The sequence below is a fragment of the Penicillium concentricum genome (assembly GCF_028827145.1).
Source record: "Penicillium concentricum strain IBT 3081 chromosome Unknown utg000006l_segment0_segment0, whole genome shotgun sequence".
Classification (NCBI taxonomy): domain Eukaryota; kingdom Fungi; phylum Ascomycota; class Eurotiomycetes; order Eurotiales; family Aspergillaceae; genus Penicillium; species Penicillium concentricum.
The window spans coordinates 2,602,341-2,619,985 of NW_026622759.1; the positions used below are offsets into that span (position 1 = coordinate 2,602,341).

The 17,645-nt window shown below is 48.9% G+C and overlaps 10 protein-coding genes across 10 annotated transcripts; 4 read left to right on the top strand and 6 right to left on the bottom strand.

Annotated features, from left to right (window-relative positions):
• Nucleotides 1–282: 282 nt before the first annotated feature.
• N7517_011213 (uncharacterized protein) lies at nucleotides 283–495 on the bottom strand (the record flags this gene model as incomplete). The annotated part of the gene is made up of 1 exon (XM_056728936.1): nucleotides 283–495. One exon carries the CDS (start codon nucleotides 493–495, stop codon nucleotides 283–285), a length of 213 nt encoding a protein of 70 aa, XP_056574751.1.
• A 1,925-nt stretch (nucleotides 496–2,420) lies between these two features.
• Nucleotides 2,421–3,431, bottom strand: N7517_011214 (D-isomer specific 2-hydroxyacid dehydrogenase family protein; the record flags this gene model as incomplete). The annotated part of the gene is made up of 1 exon (XM_056728937.1): nucleotides 2,421–3,431. The coding sequence occupies one exon, from the start codon at nucleotides 3,429–3,431 to the stop codon at nucleotides 2,421–2,423; it is 1,011 nt and encodes a 336-aa protein (XP_056574752.1).
• Nucleotides 3,432–3,795: 364 nt separating this feature from the next.
• On the top strand, nucleotides 3,796–4,846 carry N7517_011215 (PhzF family phenazine biosynthesis protein; the record flags this gene model as incomplete). Its single annotated transcript, XM_056728938.1, has 3 exons — nucleotides 3,796–3,820; nucleotides 3,873–3,900; nucleotides 3,955–4,846. 3 exons carry the CDS (start codon nucleotides 3,796–3,798, stop codon nucleotides 4,844–4,846), a joined length of 945 nt encoding a protein of 314 aa, XP_056574753.1.
• A 179-nt stretch (nucleotides 4,847–5,025) lies between these two features.
• N7517_011216 (bifunctional C97 family peptidase/thioredoxin family protein) lies at nucleotides 5,026–6,943 on the bottom strand (the record flags this gene model as incomplete). Its single annotated transcript, XM_056728939.1, has 4 exons — nucleotides 5,026–6,522; nucleotides 6,573–6,794; nucleotides 6,842–6,856; nucleotides 6,908–6,943. 4 exons carry the CDS (start codon nucleotides 6,941–6,943, stop codon nucleotides 5,026–5,028), a joined length of 1,770 nt encoding a protein of 589 aa, XP_056574754.1.
• Nucleotides 6,944–7,464: 521 nt separating this feature from the next.
• Nucleotides 7,465–8,217, top strand: N7517_011217 (EF-hand superfamily Ca2+-modulated protein; the record flags this gene model as incomplete). The annotated part of the gene is made up of 3 exons (XM_056728940.1): nucleotides 7,465–7,467; nucleotides 7,522–7,733; nucleotides 7,851–8,217. 3 exons carry the CDS (start codon nucleotides 7,465–7,467, stop codon nucleotides 8,215–8,217), a joined length of 582 nt encoding a protein of 193 aa, XP_056574755.1.
• Nucleotides 8,218–8,636: 419 nt separating this feature from the next.
• N7517_011218 (putative RNA annealing protein Yra1) lies at nucleotides 8,637–10,541 on the bottom strand (the record flags this gene model as incomplete). Its single annotated transcript, XM_056728941.1, has 5 exons — nucleotides 8,637–8,919; nucleotides 8,974–9,044; nucleotides 9,102–9,266; nucleotides 10,243–10,272; nucleotides 10,326–10,541. The coding sequence occupies 5 exons, from the start codon at nucleotides 10,539–10,541 to the stop codon at nucleotides 8,637–8,639; spliced, it is 765 nt and encodes a 254-aa protein (XP_056574756.1).
• A 542-nt stretch (nucleotides 10,542–11,083) lies between these two features.
• N7517_011219 (ESCRT-III subunit protein VPS24) lies at nucleotides 11,084–11,846 on the bottom strand (the record flags this gene model as incomplete). Its single annotated transcript, XM_056728942.1, has 2 exons — nucleotides 11,084–11,734; nucleotides 11,799–11,846. 2 exons carry the CDS (start codon nucleotides 11,844–11,846, stop codon nucleotides 11,084–11,086), a joined length of 699 nt encoding a protein of 232 aa, XP_056574757.1.
• Nucleotides 11,847–12,398: 552 nt separating this feature from the next.
• On the top strand, nucleotides 12,399–13,364 carry wos2 (Hsp90 cochaperone SBA1; the record flags this gene model as incomplete). Its single annotated transcript, XM_056728943.1, has 4 exons — nucleotides 12,399–12,423; nucleotides 12,600–12,925; nucleotides 12,977–13,243; nucleotides 13,299–13,364. 4 exons carry the CDS (start codon nucleotides 12,399–12,401, stop codon nucleotides 13,362–13,364), a joined length of 684 nt encoding a protein of 227 aa, XP_056574758.1.
• Nucleotides 13,365–14,317: 953 nt separating this feature from the next.
• On the top strand, nucleotides 14,318–15,528 carry N7517_011221 (translation machinery-associated protein TMA46; the record flags this gene model as incomplete). The annotated part of the gene is made up of 3 exons (XM_056728944.1): nucleotides 14,318–14,392; nucleotides 14,477–15,027; nucleotides 15,084–15,528. 3 exons carry the CDS (start codon nucleotides 14,318–14,320, stop codon nucleotides 15,526–15,528), a joined length of 1,071 nt encoding a protein of 356 aa, XP_056574759.1.
• Nucleotides 15,529–16,048: 520 nt separating this feature from the next.
• Nucleotides 16,049–17,284, bottom strand: N7517_011222 (FAD-dependent oxidoreductase; the record flags this gene model as incomplete). Its single annotated transcript, XM_056728945.1, has 3 exons — nucleotides 16,049–16,479; nucleotides 16,574–17,157; nucleotides 17,256–17,284. The coding sequence occupies 3 exons, from the start codon at nucleotides 17,282–17,284 to the stop codon at nucleotides 16,049–16,051; spliced, it is 1,044 nt and encodes a 347-aa protein (XP_056574760.1).
• Nucleotides 17,285–17,645: the final 361 nt, after the last annotated feature.

Consider the following 17,645-nt stretch of genomic DNA (forward strand, 5'->3'; position numbering starts at 1 on the left):
CCGCTAGGAGGTATTTGCCACCTCCGAGTATCGACGTCCGGAGCGTCCCTTTTCTTGGCTCTGAGAGAACCAGACGGTGAAGACACTCGACCCTTCGTGCCCTTCCGTTTATCCTGGATTGCATCCCAGGTGCGTGGAATGAGCTTCCCTAGGGATACCCTGTTCAGTTCACCATCCTTGATGGGTGACCGTAAAACTTCCTGTTTTTGTTTGGTATCGACGCAAGAAGACTGGATAGAATTCAAGTCTTTTGTGGAGCAAGTTCTGTTCAATTCGTTCTAGTTAGTCGTCGGACTCTTTGCTCTCGGGGTGTTTTTTACTGTAAACTCCTCCCTCGCCAAGCCCTTCTGGATCTTCCCAGGCGAGCTGTTGCACGATTTGGCTCACAGTTAGAGCATTTTCCGCCTCGGGTCCAAGGTCATAGACTTCCTCGGTCTGGAATTTGCTGATGGTGGGGCGCGGTGGCGGAGAAGGGGGAGGGGGTGGTTTCGGCATGGCGTAAGCGTCAAGAAAAGTGTTGAAATCGTGCTAATGAGAGAAGGGTGTTGAGCTACAAAGCGAGGGAGTAAGAAGGAGATAGCTCCTGCCTGTTTGTGGAGAATCTATCCTGTTGAATATCAGACTGAGCGCTTGTTTGCTTGATTGGCAGGGTATAAAGACCCTGCTCTTTGCTATATTGAACAACGATGTTTCTTCTTTCTCTTCCTCCCCTTCACCAGTAGCCGCAACAGATCATTTTCATCTCTCCCTTCGCTCTCTTACGTTATGGGTCCTCTCTTTATCCTCGCAGCTCTATCCTCCTACTGCTGCTTTTATCAGATCTATCAAGATCAAACCCCCCTTATATTGCGAAAGCAACTTCGTATAGTTTGCCCCATAAGCGGTTGTCAATTGCAATATCACCCCTTTTATACCTCTTCATACGGTTTGTTGTAAAGCATCAACCCATTCCGAGACATAATTAGCCTAGCGAAGGATCTATGACTTTTTCTCACTTTTCTCTCACCTTTACTTCACAATTGTTTTATTAACAAAGGTATATGTCTCCCACTACATAACCCGCTAACGACGATTACTGTGAAGGGTTAATATAGATGTTATATGGAGATCCTACCATACACGGAGCGGAACGTAGAGAGCGGATTAGCATACGGATCAGTTGGCAATTCTAACAAAACCAAGTTATAAAACGCACCACCGAAAGGAAAGAGCGCCGAATCCTCGCCGAATCCCACGTAGAAGACTTAACCAGTAGTAGCAACTGTAGTTACACGTATTATAGCGTCCTAGGTCATCAACTAGCAAAGTGTTATTATCTAAACCCCAATACCCGTCCCCCGGAATAGAAACTCCGCGTAGGCCTATAAGCTACCAGTAATTACCACGACCTGCCTGTTTGTAGATAATCAATCCTTCTTCTCTCCTCTCTCCTAGCTCTGTCGGTATTTGTAGTTCTATCCGTGGCAGGAAAATCGTGGGCTGCTTGTAAATAAAAGTATGAATATGGAAGAGATATATATAACCCCGAGGCGAAGGTATATAAATGAAAAAGAACCAAAAAATAATCATTTAATGCATGTCTTGTGAGTATTTTTATTAGTATATTGTCTTTGATTTGCCTAAAAAATTACTATATGTGAAATTATGAATTCAAACATGAGATGAATAGACGAAAGAACAAAATTGTAACATACCAAGCACACCAATCCTTTATTGTTTCCTTAATTTATCTTTCCGCAGATTGATCGGATATCAACAAGAGCAGCCCGGCTAGCTCAATTGGCAGAGCGTGTGACTTTTATCCTTATGAAATCACAAGGTTCGGGGTTCGACCCCCCGGTCGGGCATCAAATTCAGCCGGTTAACAACCGACAGATCCTCTTTTTTTGTTAGTTTTCCGGACAAATCTTTTTTTTTGTTTTCAAGTCCATTTTGTATGTTGTTCGTAAAATGCAGACAGAGTATTTAGCTAGGTATACGAAGCTGTAGGGTTCAAAACCCCCTTGAGCAAGGCGGTCATGTCTAAATGCCTTACTTTTTTGCACGGCAGAAAAATCAAGATACCTGAATTATTATTACACATGGCTTAATAATTAAAGTACCCTGATTCTGCTGGCGTTTACAAGTAAAAAATGAAGCTTTTTGTCTCCATACAAATGCTGATATCTCCATATTTTTAGCCAAAAGGGCAGTTGAAAAGCTCAGATCTTATTGCGCTCGGAGATCGCGAAAATGGTGTGAAGTTAGAGTCAGGTAAATGAATGTGGTGGTTTGCGAAGGAAGATGCGAGTGTTTCACGTAATTTTCTGTGTTCGTTCGTTAAAGATGACATATGTTTTGTCCAAGCTCAAAGTGCTTTACAGGGCAGTCTATAATACTCTATTTGCCAGATGTATTTTCAAAGGACCAAAATCTCCCGACTATCGCACCTGATTGATAATCTCACCAACGCACCACTTCTCAATTGTGCTTTTCAACATAGCCTGTAGGTTTTGCAGCGTCCTTTCAGAATACCAGGCAAGGTGAGGCGTCAATACCAGATTCAATCCCGCTGCCTCTGGGCTTAACAACGGAGAATCACCTCTGCCAGCAGGTTCCGTGGCATAAACATCTGTGGCCGCGCCTGAAATCGCTCCGCCCCTGAGAGCCTCAACCAGGGCTTGCTCGTCGACAATTCCACCTCTTGCGACATTAACCAACACGGCATGGGGAGACATAATCTGGAATTCCGCGGTTGAGATCATGTTTAGCGTCTCCGCGCTTCGCGGCAAGCACAAAACAACCACAGTCGACTTTTTCAAGCCGTCTTCGAACAGAACCCGACCCGCTCGAGGAGATACACCCTTACGCTCGGCAATAATCACGTTCATTCCAAGGCCCTTTGCCATGGCCTCGATGCGTTTGCCTAGCGATCCGTATCCAATAATACACACGGTCTCGTCACTACACAGCAATGGGGCCTGTCCATCAGGTGCACGAACCCGACTGAGCAATGAGCCATTCGTCTTCCACTCAGTATCAAGCGACAAGTCCGCAGGAACTGCCACTGTGGCATTATGAAGCTCGATGAACTTCCGTCGAGTGGCAAAGTAAAGCCCAATAGCGTGTTCACTGACACTGTCAATATTAGAGCCGGGACAGTTGCACACGGTGATTCCTCGCGCGGACGCAGCTGCTATATCAACGCAGTCTGTGCCGGTCGCCATGATTGCTATGAGGCGGAGGGTTGGGGTTATTTCAGCGCTGAGGGTCTCCGCTGACAGGCGCGTCGTTGTGGTCACGATGATTGTGGCATCTTTGACGCGGCTGTGGAGATCAGCGGGGTCGGTCCATCGGTGGACTGCGCGAGTATGCGGCCCTGGGAGATCAAATTCTGGAATTGGGCAATGGACAGCCTCGATGGCGACGATGTGGTGGGTGTTCTCTGCCATGGTCAGGGAAAGCAGAAGATTTGAAGATCTTCAAACTTTGATATTTGATATCTCCCAAGTCCGGCGATTGTGATGACTGATACCGAGAGTAGCCGATGTGGGTCCGGGAGGCCGATATGTCGCCGGTAAGGCGTCGGACTATCCGAGAACGTGAACCTTTGAAACCCCTAACATATAAGGTTATTTGCGCCTCAGATGCGCCGGAATCGGACCTTTGCTCCCCGCATGATTCTATACTTGCACCGATGATAGCCGACCATGCTTGGTAATATCAAACTCTCTACTGTAGCCCTACTTAGAAGGCCTATATGAATTCTTGTAGAAATTATTCTTGAACGCTTTTGTTCGACAATTAATCGCCATCATGTCCGGACAAAAGGCACCATATGGTATGAAAGTCTAGACAAAATACGAAAATGATACGTGCTAACTCTTCTCTAGTCACCCTCGATGTATTCACATCACAGAGGTATAGTTCTCTTCATTAAATCAATACAAATGACTCGGTAGCTAACTGAAATAGATTTAAGGGCAACCCTGTCGCCATTGTGAAGCTCACAGATGTCAAGTTGTCACAGGAACAAAAGCAACAAATCGCCAAAGAATTCAACTTCTCCGAGACAGTGTTCTTGCATCCCACCACAGACGGGAATGGGAACCCCCAGGTAGACATATTCACACCTGTCAACGAAATGGAGTTCGCCGGCCATCCCATCATTGGCGCGGGCCACTTTCTCTTCCGCCAGTTAATGGCCGACGCTCCCAATCGCTCGAACACCCTCACTGTAATGACCAAAGCCGGACCCGTTCCCATATCATATGACCCAGCCAACGAGGTTGTCTCCGCTGAAGTCCCCCACAATATTAATATCCACCAGCAGGGTGCGACACCAAGCCATATCCTTCCCGTTCAAGCAAGCCTAGCGGCTTCGGATCTGCAGGGCTTGAAAGAGACATCACCAGTCGTCTCCGTGGTCAAAGGCGTCACATATGCACTGGTGGATCTGACTGAAAGACCAGATATCTTCGCCAATATTGTGCCCGGTGGAAGTCCGGACCTTGATCTGGACGAGGGATGGTCACCGTCCTTCACCGGGATCATGTATCACCGGCATCTTGGGTCTCGTACGGAGGGGGACCTGGTGATTTGGGATCTTCGTGTGCGCATGATCGCGATTGATCTAGAGGATCCTGCTTGTGGTAGTGGGGGATGTTCTCTCGGAGCTTACCTTGCGCTGTCGAATGGTCAGAAGGGACGGAATCACCGGTTTTATATTGACCAGGGAATTGAGATGGGGAGGGATAGTCGTGTCATTGTGGATGTGCTCTTGGATGAGGACAGGAAGAAGGTCTCCACTATCAAACTTGCTGGGCATGCTGCATTTGTAGCGGAGGGGAGCATTTTTGTTGATTGAATAGCCCATAGGTTGTGAGAAAGGATAATCAAAGGACACTACTAAGGCGCGGCACGCCAAATGCGCAAGTCTATACGCGAATAAATGTTTCAGGAAATGGCTCAGTAGATCATCACCGAGCTTTGGAGGAATTCGAGTTCACGTATATTCTGATTGGACATTATGCAGAAATTCAATAATTACAGCCCCTTGCTGAAGAGTTCTCCTATCTCTTTAAGCAGCGGCTCCTTCTGTACGGCCTGAACCTTCATCTTTCCAGATATCGTCTCCGCCACACCCATAGCGCGACAAAGATCAATTAGAGACCCATCCATCGGAGCCTCATAAACAAAAAGCCCAAGGGCGAACAGCAAGCCGTGCAAGGCTTCCACGCTCTCGTCCTCGCGGGAAACCGCCTCAAGCACCGACGCGGTCAGCTCGACCTGATCTTCTTCGGACAGAGGATCAGTGTTCCCATCAAATCGGGCATTATGATTGAATGCGGCAAGATTGTAGGCAAAAGAGGCGGCGACAACGCGGAGACTGGTTTGTGAGTCTAGGAGGGAGTTGGTCGCGAGACGGAGGCAGGTTTCACGGAGTGGGGATGAGGAGGACGTGAGTTGCTCTGGGTAGAGAGGTGTGCTGAAAAGATTGCAGGCTAGTTGGAGGGCCACGATGCGGAGATTGTATGGACATGAAGAGAGATCGTCTTGGGATAGCGGTGCAAGGAGAGTGAGGAGGGTTGCGTGTTGAGCTTCTTCGGCGAAGTAGCCACTTGCACGTGGGTCAAGCAAAAGAAGACGGACTAGATCAACCACGGCAAAATGACTGCCACTGGGAAGCGTCGAGTATGTGGAGTTCAATGTTGTGGCAAATGTATGCAAATCGGGGACCCTGATATCGGCGACAGGTTCGGTGGTTGAATGACGCTGCTTTACAAATTCAATGACTTGCGCGACACCATGGCCTTCCTTGAATGCGACAGGAAGTTTTTGAAGAAGCTTTTCGAGCGGTGGGACCTTCTTATACATGACGAAGGTCGTAATCTCTCGCTGAAGACTGGGAAGCCGTAGTTGACGATGGGGATGGGCCGGGTGTGCCATCTCTAACAACATACGAACATTTCCCACTAGCTTAGCCGGGGTTGCACCACTCCATTGATCCAGCTTCTGGCCCTTCAAAAATGTCATAAACGTAGGAGTTGAGCGAACGCTATACTTCATGCCAACATCGCGGGCTACGCCGATGTCGACTTTGATGAGAGTTCCTCGCTCACCCGCTTCCGCTGCGAGTTGATCATATGTTGGGTAGACAGCCTTGCAGGGCGGACATGTTGACGATGTGAAGAAAATAACGGCGCAGGAATGGGAAGCACCAGCCAGCTCACTTTGTAGCTGATTGAGATTGTTCACTATGCGGACTGTGCCCGCTGCTGGATGTGTCACTGGTTGCGGTGCGGGAGGGACAGTCCTCGCTGTGGTCGGTTGAGCACTAGGCCCAGGGGCAGGACCTGTCCCGGTGCCTTGAGTGACACCTTTGAGAGCACTCTCGATTTGAGGTTTCATCATCTGCCCAAATGGGGTTTCAAGGAAAGTGCGAGGTAGATTGATAATATGATCAGGAATACTTTTACCGACCAGAAACATTGAAAGGTCTTGGGTAAAGTTATTGCAGTTATGAAGAAAAAGGTCGTAGGACTAGCACTGATTAGCCATAGTTCCATTGCTGGAAAAGTTCATGAACAAACCTCGGGCGTATAAATGGTTGCCAATGAGCCAAGATATTCTTCAATAACATCATTTGGAAGCTCGGTAGTACCCAATTTCACGACCTCCATGGGCTGTCCATGATGGGTACTCCCCGGAGCAGAGGTCTGGATACCCTGGCCGAAGTAATATTCAACCCCATTGAGGACAATAGAGGTGTGATAGATGGCATCCATTTGTGTCCCAGTCAGAGCAAGGGAGTACTGTACAAATTAGAGATTGCTCGCTTTCAATATTGCGTTGAACATACCATTCGGGCCAGACCCTATATTCAGAATTAGTTGATATTTACCGCATGCAGAGTGGAAAAACTTACCTTTGAAAGGTCATAAACATATAGTGAGACATCCATGATGCAGCAATGTAGAGGAGAGTAACCTTTGAAGTGAAAATCGAGATAAAGAGCCCTTTCAAGGTTGAAGCGCCAGGCGTCAATCCGATAACGTCAGCGTCGGGTGCCTGCTATCACTTTCGATCGTCTTCTATAATATTTCCAAGGTTGATATGCGACATTCGATATTTGATATTTGATACTTAATATCTGAACCGGCTATTTTAATAATGGAATGTGACGCTGCCCGCGATCTCATTTCTCACTATATCCTACCTCCAGGGCTAGTAGCTGGTCGAGATATACGTGGAACCTTAGAATCAGAAAAGTCATGGATATACTAGTAGACTAGGAGCATATACAGATTAATTTGCTAATTTTCGCATGTTTTCAGTAATCATTTATGTGCATAATTGTGTGTAATAGAGCTATGAAGCTGGCTGATCGTTTTCTAATCGCCGCTCTCCCCACCTTCACCAAATCCTCATTTTGTCCATGCCAACACCCCCGTAAAGTCCCCAAGTCCTGCCAGTGATATCCACATGGTAAGAGACCCCAGATATTTCCAATACTCAACCAAATCTGACACTCCCTCGCAGCCTCCCAAAAAGCGCGGAGGCGCAGCTAGCTCCTCCGCACCGGCAGCGCCAAAACGCGGACGCGCATCCAAGCTCGCCAAGGAGAACAACATTACCGCCGAAGAAGAAAACGAAATCAAAGAAGTCTTTCACCTATTCTCCGACAAGAACGCAGACTTCCCGGACGAGAAGGAGGGAGTCATTCCCCGCGAAGATGTGCGCAAGGCACTAGTGTAAGCTTCCCTACATCTCTACAGCCATTTACAACAACCGATACTACCTACAACCCCTTCCTCAATGCCTTACTCCCGAGATACGACTAATAGATACTAACAACTCTCGCTCAACAGCGCCCTCGGCCTCCCACCCACCGACTCAACCGAACTCGCCGAAATCCTCTCCGCCCTCGATCCAACTCTAAGTGGATACGTGCCCTACAGCCCCTTTGTCTCAATAGCAGCGGCCAAGCTGCGCTCGCGCGACGATGATGCCATGGCTGCCGAGGTGGACGATGCGTACCAGCTATTCACGCGCGGCACCGATGGCCCCATTACACTGTCGCATCTGCGGCGCATTGCGCGCGACTTGAAGGAGGATAGTGTGGGTGACGAGCTACTCAAGGATATGATTCTTGAAGGGAATGGGGGTGCTGGGGTGAGTGCTGGTGTTACTTTGGAGCAGTTTCATGATGTCATGACCAGAGCTGGTGTGTTTTAGTGGGGGATTTGTGTAGATCTTTGATGAGACTATGTTTCTTGTTTTGCTGGATATAACGGTGGGGTTTGGCGTTTGATATAGCATCTTCTTTTCAGCAGGGAGTCGGGGGTTTTGGAAGTTTGAATGGATTGGATTGTTCGAAAATCGATTATCATTTGTAATGTTCCATTGTGGGTGTAGATACATGCTTTCCTCCACCGGCTTCTGCGAAAGACATGAAAGAATTAAGCCTGGTGGTACTAGCAAGAGAAGAAAAAAGAGTAGAGAAACACAGCCATTGAAAAAAAAAAAGCAGAACAAAAGGAGCACAGAAGGAGATATGACCCGCGCATCAACCATAAAGAACTCCCGAGAATATTTGCGAAACTTGTATCATGCAAGAGCCGCGATGGAGGAAAGTGAAAGCAATAGTTGGACGTTTAGGAGATCTCGTCGGCCATGCCGATGTCCTGATTAGCGCTGGCCTGGGGGACAGTGCCAGTAACGGGAGCAGCGCCTTCAGCAGGGGGCGCATCGGCGGAGAAGTAGTCGACCATCTCAGCATCAAGCTCCTCAACAGTCTTGGGCTTTCCACGGCCGGTAGCGCGACCACGAGTGCCAGCAGGGCCCGTACCGCGGCGGCGTCCCTTGTCAGTAGCGGCGGTCTTCTTGTTTTCCTTGGCCTTGGGGGCGGCGGCGGCGGACTTGGGCCGAGCTTTCTGGCTGTGAATGAATAAGTATATGAATGCGAACTTGCTAGAACGGACATCAACTTACGCAATGCGCTCAGTGAGAGGCTTGGAAGCAGGAATAACAGGAACGTGAGACGCATCATAGACAACTTCGATCTATTATATAGGTCAGTCAATGTTGCATTTAGGGTTAGCTGGAGGAAGACGATTTACCTTCATGGGGCGACCATCGACGAGGAGTCCGTTGAGCTCCTTGGTGGCCTTGGCAGCGGTGTCGGCCCTGTTGAATTGGATGGAGGCGATGCCACGGCTAGTACCATTCTGGTTGTACGTGAGCATGACCCGCTTGACAGGGCCAGCAGACTTGTTGAAGTATTCCTATAGCGCAAAGACGATCAGTATTTTCGTCAGACAATTTCAGTGAAAGCGCGGTTCTCGAGTGTCGGGAGCAAGGTGGCGGCGCAAACGAGGACGGCCAAAGGTGAGAGGGCATCAGCGAGCACACAGCATCAATCGATTGTTCGTTTCATCCCAAGATTGGAACATGGGACGTATAGCTCCATAACTGCAACCCCCATCCGACAGGTCGCAAAGTTGCTCCCCGCAATGAAACATAACACGCCAACAAATATCCATAGTAGTATGGAGTCTCAACTTCATCCGTAAATCCATCAAGCGATTACAACAAGTCCTTCAACAAAAGCATCTTTTTTCACATCACCGCCGTCAAGGCGAAATTTGTCAACTGGAATCCATTTGCCCATGGATGTGTCATCCCAACAAATTAGGGCCATTCTAGACACGGTTTGAACCTCTCTGAGTCACTGAAATAGGTAATCACCCCCATAACAGCAAGACTCTTCACGGAGAGATTTGAGACTAGAGTCTCGAATAGGTAGGTTTCAGTCTGCCCCCTGAACCTTGAACCTGTTGACCACTGTTCCACTGATGCGCTCGCTGATGCCCATATGGATCTCGAAGTAGAAGACAAGAAGGAAATGCGCAGAATTGAAGAGAGGTCAGGATGATGAGTTTTCATCAATCATCCTCGGCACAGTACTCAGAGAACAAGGCGGGTGGATTTCCATGTAGGAATCGACACGAGCAATGTACGTCTTTTCACCGTACTACAGCACAGCTCAACTTCTTGTCTCGCAAAGCGCCAGCAATGTGTATATATTTGCAAAGACAGTTAGAAGGAGCAAACTGTGTGCCGTGCATCGAGGAATATCCATCGATGTGGGAGGAGGTAGATAGAGAGGTCGAGATGCCGGTCGGAATCGTTTGCGCCGCGAGATTCTCGAGAAAAGAGATGGCGATGGGAGCCAATATGAGAGCCTTTAGATCAACATACCTTGACATTGGCCTCGGACACATCGGAAGGCTAAGGAGATTAGCGCATGGACAAGCAGAAACATCATAAGAGCAAGAACTTACCAATCCGCTGACAAGAATCTTGCTGGAACCAGTCTGGGCGACAGGGGCTGGGTGAGCAGCCTTGGGAGCAGCCTTGGTGGATTTCTTCACACCTCCAACGGCGGGTGCCTTAGTCGCAGTGCGGCGGGCACCGCCACGGCGACGAGCAGTGTGACGAGCGGTCTGGCGACGGCTGCCGACGAGATCATCAAGAGACTTATCGAGGTTGGCAGACATGATTGCGAAGATGGAATAGCAAAGCTGGCGATTTGCAAGTTCAGCAAAAGTCACTGGACAAACGCGTGATATGCGACCTATGGGTTTTAAGTCGCGTTAAAGAAGAAGTCAAGATCACGGTGGATTCTTGAAATAAGATGAAGTAGGTATGTGTAGTGGGAAAGGATGGTTCGTGAAAGGAGGAAGAGCGTGAGGAGAGGGGGCGAAGCAGGCGTTGCCTGATTTTGCACTAAACCCCTTTTGGCGGCCCGATGCAAACACCCATCAACCAGTTTGATTGGATGTTATTGAGCCCCAATGACGAGGTATTTATTGATCTTATCTTTGTCTTATTGTCTACATTGACTTATTGTCCCATTGTATGTCAGATGAGATTACAAATCTTGATTATTTATTATTTTGCAAAGAGAAATTCATTATGTGCAGGCCCAGCCTTAGAAGAGAATAGACTATGGAAAAAGAGAAAAACAGAACTCCAACCGCGAGAGTCGGGGACGACTCAATAACAAATAAACACTAACCCTCTGAGTTTGTAATATGTACTAGCTCTTCAGAGCTTCCAACCGGCCGCGCATCTGCGCAAGGGTTGCTTCTTGGTCTTCGAATTCCTCCTCGGCTTGTGGAGATTCTGGCTCTGAGATTTTGGCCACGGGCGGTGCCGTGACGGGCTGTGCTTGGGCGAGTTTGCCTTGCAAAACTTCCTGTAGAATCTTCTCAATCTCCGATTCCGCTTCATCTTCCTCATCTTCAAAGACTGCAGGGTCCATGGTAGCATCATCAACCATCTCTTCGATAATGCCGGCCCTGACTAATTCCGAAGATAGCTGGTGCATGGTCGCAGATAATTGGGGCAGTCGGACAAGTGTGTTCACATCCTTCATGATCCCAGTTGACTTTTGAAGACTGCCTTGGATTTTACGCGCAGAGAAAGCTTCATTGACTTGCATTCCCACACTCTGTAGTTGAGCTCGACTGGTATTCAACCGTGTGGTCTGTTTCCGAATGCGCACCAGCTCCCTTGCAAATACTTTGGTGTCATTCATAGCCTGCTTGGCCTGTGATGGGTTTCGTTGGGCCCGTTTAGAGGCATTGACAATGTGCTGGCGAGTCAGACTGTCACTGGCTTTTAGCCGAGCTAGATCACGGTCGAGTTGCCGTGTGTTTGTGCGTATTAAAGCATTGCATTTTCGCATCTAATAGATTATTCTTCATCAGTGTCATAGTTCCAGGCATCAACGAGCCACACCAACTGCCTACCTGAGCTTGCGGGTCGGGCCCAAAGAATACCGCCTTGAGACTCTCCATGGAAGCAATTTTGCGGTAATAGGGACGGAAAGTGACAATAAAAAGACAAGCAAGCAAATGAAGTTGGTCGAGAAGGTCCAACAAATGAGTTCAGTCTCGGGGTGAGGTTTGATCAGCGATTAATGCTCATGCCTGGTGCATCGTCTGAGAGATAGGCGGGGCAAAGCTAATTCGTTGGTTATGTTGGCGCAATTTTAGACCCGCGGGGTATTGTATGGCAGGGCTCTTCTCGAAGACCAAAATCGGTAGGTCTTCGGCTCAGTCTTCAGATCAGTGTGTACTGATGCGACTGTCAATATTCACTCCACGGTACCTTGGAGTGCCACTCCAAGTGTCCAGCCGCGCCGGGAACGGAAACTGAGTCAGCTTTGACGTAATACGATGTCCCACATAATGAATGCCTGAGGCACGCTTCTACCAGTTTCTACAACATAGCACCTAGGTAGGTCGTGAATGAGCTTCTCCTACACTTCTTCTCCTCTCTTTGACCACCTCTTCTATCTCTCTCCCTTTCCTCAATTATTCCAGTTATCTTTCCACTCCTAATTCAACATGTCTCAGACTTTGACTCCCGAAGGTACGTTATGATTCCTCTACTGCTTTCCCCGCTCTCGAACGCGGGACTGCACATTTTGCATGAAATTTACTATGACGTTATACAATGTTTAAGACTGTTTTGAAACATCAACTATGCCAATTCTACAACTTCATTTCTGAGTGAGCTCAAGGCGCTGATATTCTGTTTCTTTTCAGTTACATGGGCTCAGCGTTCATCCGACTCGGAGCCTGAGCGCAACTACCTTTACGTGAACATCAAGGCTGCCGAAGTTCCCCAGGCCGATGCTACCCTCAGCATCACCGAGAAGAATGTTACTTTCAAGGGCACCTCCCGAAAGGGCGTAACATACAGCGTCTCCCTGGACCTCTTTGCCGAGATCGACCCCGAGAACAGCAAAGTCAACCACACCGACCGCGACGTCGAGCTCGTTCTCCGGAAGAAGGAGCTCAAGGAGGAGTTCTGGCCCCGCCTTCTCGAGAGCAAGCAGAAGATGCACTTCTTGAAGACCAACTTCGACAAGGTATGCTTAGGCGTTCGTTTTAATTGATGGATGTTGACTAATTGGATGCAGTGGGTCGACGAGGATGAGCAGGATGAGGCTGGTGAGGATGACTACGCCAACAACTTCGGCGGTTTCGGTGGTGAGGGCGGTGGTGACCCCAACGCCGGTGCCGGTGCCGGTGGCCTAGGCAACATCGACTTCTCCAAGCTTGGCGGTATGCCCGGCATGGGTGGTATGGGTGGCATGCCTGACCTCAGTGCTCTGGCTGGCGGTATGGGCGGTATGCCTGGTATGGGCGGCATGCCCGGTGGTGAGGGTGCCGAGGAAGATGATGATGTAAGTTTGCTCGCCTATGTGTGATTTGTGATTATCTACTAACACCGCTCTCCAGGAGGACCTCCCTGAGCTCGAAGAGGCCGAGGGCAAGAAGTCCGCCAAGATCCAGGAGGTCTCTTAAATGTGAGATGCCTGCTTTCTGTGAAATCTATGACGACCAGAAACGAAAAATAAGGGTGCTTTAAGACGCCCATCGGGCGATGATTTGGATTATGGATTTACTTAGGTTTTCGCCGTCCATTGACTGCAAGGCTACTCTGACCAGGCAGCTTTGATCCAAGGCCAACCTTTATACATGGTAGATCTATCTCATTCAAGACATCCCAATGATTGATGAAGCGTGATGAGTGGTCATTGCAGGTTCACGTAGAGCTGTATAGTCAGTAGATTTAGAGTCTATGGTACAATTTTGTATTGTAGATGAAAGTTATTCTAGACGCCTCACCAGTTACCTGGCTAATCAACCTTGGCATGTACTTTGACATTTTTTTAGGCATTTGGTGGGAAGTGAAAGACATATCCAAGGTCATATACAAAGATAAAACAAGTTCAAACCGGAGACCCGTCTATATAGAGCTGTTTCAAATCTACCTATGTTATATTTGCACAGGGCCCTATTGTGGGTGTCGAGGGCAATTATTAGTGGGCATATGACGCATGTCACTTTAAAGAGCACACCCTCAAAACTCGATATTGTACAATAATATAACATCTGAATGTAGGAGAAAATAGTGATTCTCTAATAAAAAGATTGAATCTTCAAGTATAAAATCATTCAAGCCTCTTATATTTCGAGTCGTCGCACTGGAGTAAAAAGACCCGCACCGTCATTGGACCAAAAATTACCACACTCTCTCACACCCCTCGTTTTCGACATTTCACTCTACAACAACCCTGGCATTTTTGCCCACATCTCGATATCTTCGTTTTCAGATCTCCCTGTCATTCATTCAGGTCTCATCGGCGTCTTTTCTATATCTCCTTGTCAGCAACTGAGGCGCACCCTGGACAGGCGCATTTTCACATTTTTACTCTTCCCCGAACTCGCGACGTTACGTCCGCCTAACCGCCGCCATGCCTCCCAAGAAGGTCGATCAGCCTAAGAAGAAGAAGGCCACCGTTGATGATAAGTCCTTTGGTATGAAGAATGTACGTCATACCCTCAAAATTTGAAGACTCGAACGGCAAAGCCCGCTCGTGATATACCCCAACATGTCCTAACGTTCAATGTAGAAAAAAGGTGGTGCCGCCAAGAAGCAGATCCAACAGTTGCAAGCACAAGCCGCAAGCAACAAGAACCTAGATGAGAAGAAGAAGGCCGCCGAAAAAGAGAAGCGTGAGGCCGAGAAGGCGGCCGCTGAGCGGGCCAAGCGAGAGAACCTTGAGCTGTTCAAGCCCGTGCAGGTCCAGAAGGTCGCCTTCGGTGTTGACCCGAAGACTGTACTCTGTCTTTTCTTCAAGCAGGGTCACTGTGAGAAGGGCCGAAAGTGTAAATTCTCACACGACCCCAATGTCGAGCGCAAGGCCGCCAAGAAGGATTTGTACACCGACACCCGTGATGAGAAGGTCGACGAGGAAGAGAAGAAGCAAAAGGATACCATGGATGACTGGGACGAGGAGAAGCTACGCAGCGTCGTTATGAGCAAACACGGCAACCCGCGCACAACCACCGACAAGGTATGCAAATTCTTCATCGAAGCAGTCGAGAACCAGAAGTACGGTTGGTTCTGGACTTGTCCAAACGGAGGAAACAAGTGCATGTACAAGCATAGCTTGCCACCAGGGTATGTCTTTCCGCCACTTATATGTGCCCCGTACGCGATACTAATAGCTTGAGCAGATTCATCCTGAAGACCCGGGAGCAGAGAGCCGCCGAGAAGGCTCTCAAGGACAAATCGCCCTTGAACACCCTCACCCTAGAGGACTGGCTGGATTCCGAGCGTCACAAGCTGACTGGTACGCTGACACCCGTCAACGAGGAGACCTTCGCCCAGTGGAAGAAGGAGCGTATGGACAAGAAGGCTGCCGAGGCTCAAGCACAGCAGGCTAAGGAGGCTACTGGTCGTACGCTCTTCGAGAGCGGCAACTGGGCCGAGGAGGACAGCGAGGCCGAGGAGGGCGAGGAAGAGGATGGAACCTGGAACTTGTCAGTCATGCGGAGGGAGACTGAGAGGCTGCGTGAACAGAAGGAAGAGGAACGTCTCCTCAAGCTCGGTGGCGGGGTGCTACCTACAGAGATACCCGCAAGTATACCCGAAGTTGTCACACCTCAAGCTGTGGATTGAGTCCCTACATACCCTCACGATACTGGATTCGTGGGCCCTTGAAGATCCTTCTCCCCCGGCCACATGCAATCTTAAAGTTTGTTTCGTGTTGCTATGGGGTCGGATCGCGATGTCGAGTGATCGCTACAATCGCTTGCCCCAAATTGCTCGCTTTGTATGCAACCTCGCTCATCACTGAGGGCCTCGGTTGGTCGCCTTTTCCTTCCAACCTCTATACGTGTGTACTACAGATGTCATACGTAGAGGAAAAGGTCAGGGCTGACTAGCCACGGGGGCGCAAAGGCTTGATGAGTCTTGTGTCCCATGTGACGGAAGAATCAACGGCCGATATACCTTTGATAGCACATTGTTATATTGTTGGTAGCAAAAAGTTCGTTCATTCAAATGAACCTGATGCCTTCTATTTTCTATATGTCAGATTGCACGGCATGGTAAGATCTATCAACTCTAGAAAAAAGAAATTTGTACAACATGCTCTCTATAAACAATGCATGCGCTTGGCAAATGTCAACAAATAGTTTTACAGCGAGGCCTTAGCCTGCAGCAGACTCTTCTCCAGCATCACGGCGACAATGTCTTCCGCAACACCACGAGACAGCTCAAACCCACGACCACCAGCACCATACCCATGAACGATATACCGTTCATCAGCGAGCTGCTCCGCCTCGATGCGCAGACCGCCCTCTCGAGCCGGCCGCCGACCGACAATATCGCGAATCACATCGAACTTGCCGCCGCTCTCGGGCGTGAAAGGGAACCACTTGGTTGCGTTGGCGAGGAGCCGCTGTCTAGTTTCCGGCGAAGGGTTCGGGTCCCAGTTATTGGGCTCCTTAGTGCCTCCGATGATGGTTCCGCCTTCGAGGGGACGCGGGATGCAGAAGGACCACGAACCATCGGTATTCTGTCGAGTAATGGTCTTCGAGACGGGGTTACGGACGAGACAAGTTTGACCTAGAGAACATGTCAACACAATTCAGAACGAACACGTTCAAGCGCATTCCAAACACAACCATCACCATCACTCCCGTCGTAGACACACACATACCTCTGATAATAAATGACTTCGGGTCCTCAAACCCACTTCCCGAGCAGTTCACCACGGTCTTCACATTCCCCATACTAAACGCCTCCTTCAAGTTGGCAAGCGTATACTGTCTCGTCTCGCCCCCCTTAAGAACGAACTTGCGCAGCAAATGCGCACAGTACACAGGCGAGTTAATCACATACGTCCCGTATTTCACACCCCACACTACACCAGCCGGAACATCCTCTTTCCCCAGAGTCTGGAATTCATCCAAATGCCCATAGACATTGCGCACACTCTGCTGATCCAGGTACTCGGGTGGCGGAGCCTCGAGGTGCTCAACACCCTCGACGAACTTGATTCCTGCACCAGGCTCAGCAGCCGCCATCCGCTTCAGGAACTCATACGTGCGGCGTGCTTGGTCCGCTTCCTTGAGGGCCTGTGGCGAGGAACCTGGCACCGGACGGTAGTGGGCTCCTGCCCATGGCGAGGCGTAGTTGACGGAAGTTTCCGAGGGAAAGTCGCGGGCTACCAAGAGGATGGATTGCGTAGGAGTGAGGTGTTGTTGGATGTAAAGTGCGGTGGAAAGGCCAATGACGCCCGCACTGGTTGAGGTCAGCTGATTGTGTCTTGTGATCGGTTTTTTTTCCCTTTTTTGGGGGCGCATTTGGTTCGAGGATGTTATAGGAAGTGTTGGACTGACCCGATCACTACAATTGTGTCTTTGGACATGTTGGAATATAATGTTGTCAGAGATTAATAAAGTGTTTATAACAATTCATAGAAGAAGCTATGTATGTGTTGGGGGGAAGTGAGTCAAAGCCAGGGCTGGGGTCCGGGGAAAGCGATAAGACCCCGCGATCATATGATAACGACATGGTCTGAGCTGCCCTGAAGGGCATAAATAGTCCACATACTATATTACATGTAGGATTCTCAGGTTATTGGCTATAAAATCTATAAACTGCTCTCTGAAATTGGCAACAGACTAGAATATACTTTCTTAATTCCAACAGTACACTCTTACTTCGATTGGCCCTTGAATAGGTACGTGATTATGGATTCTCTCGTATTCCAAGGATCGGAATTGATT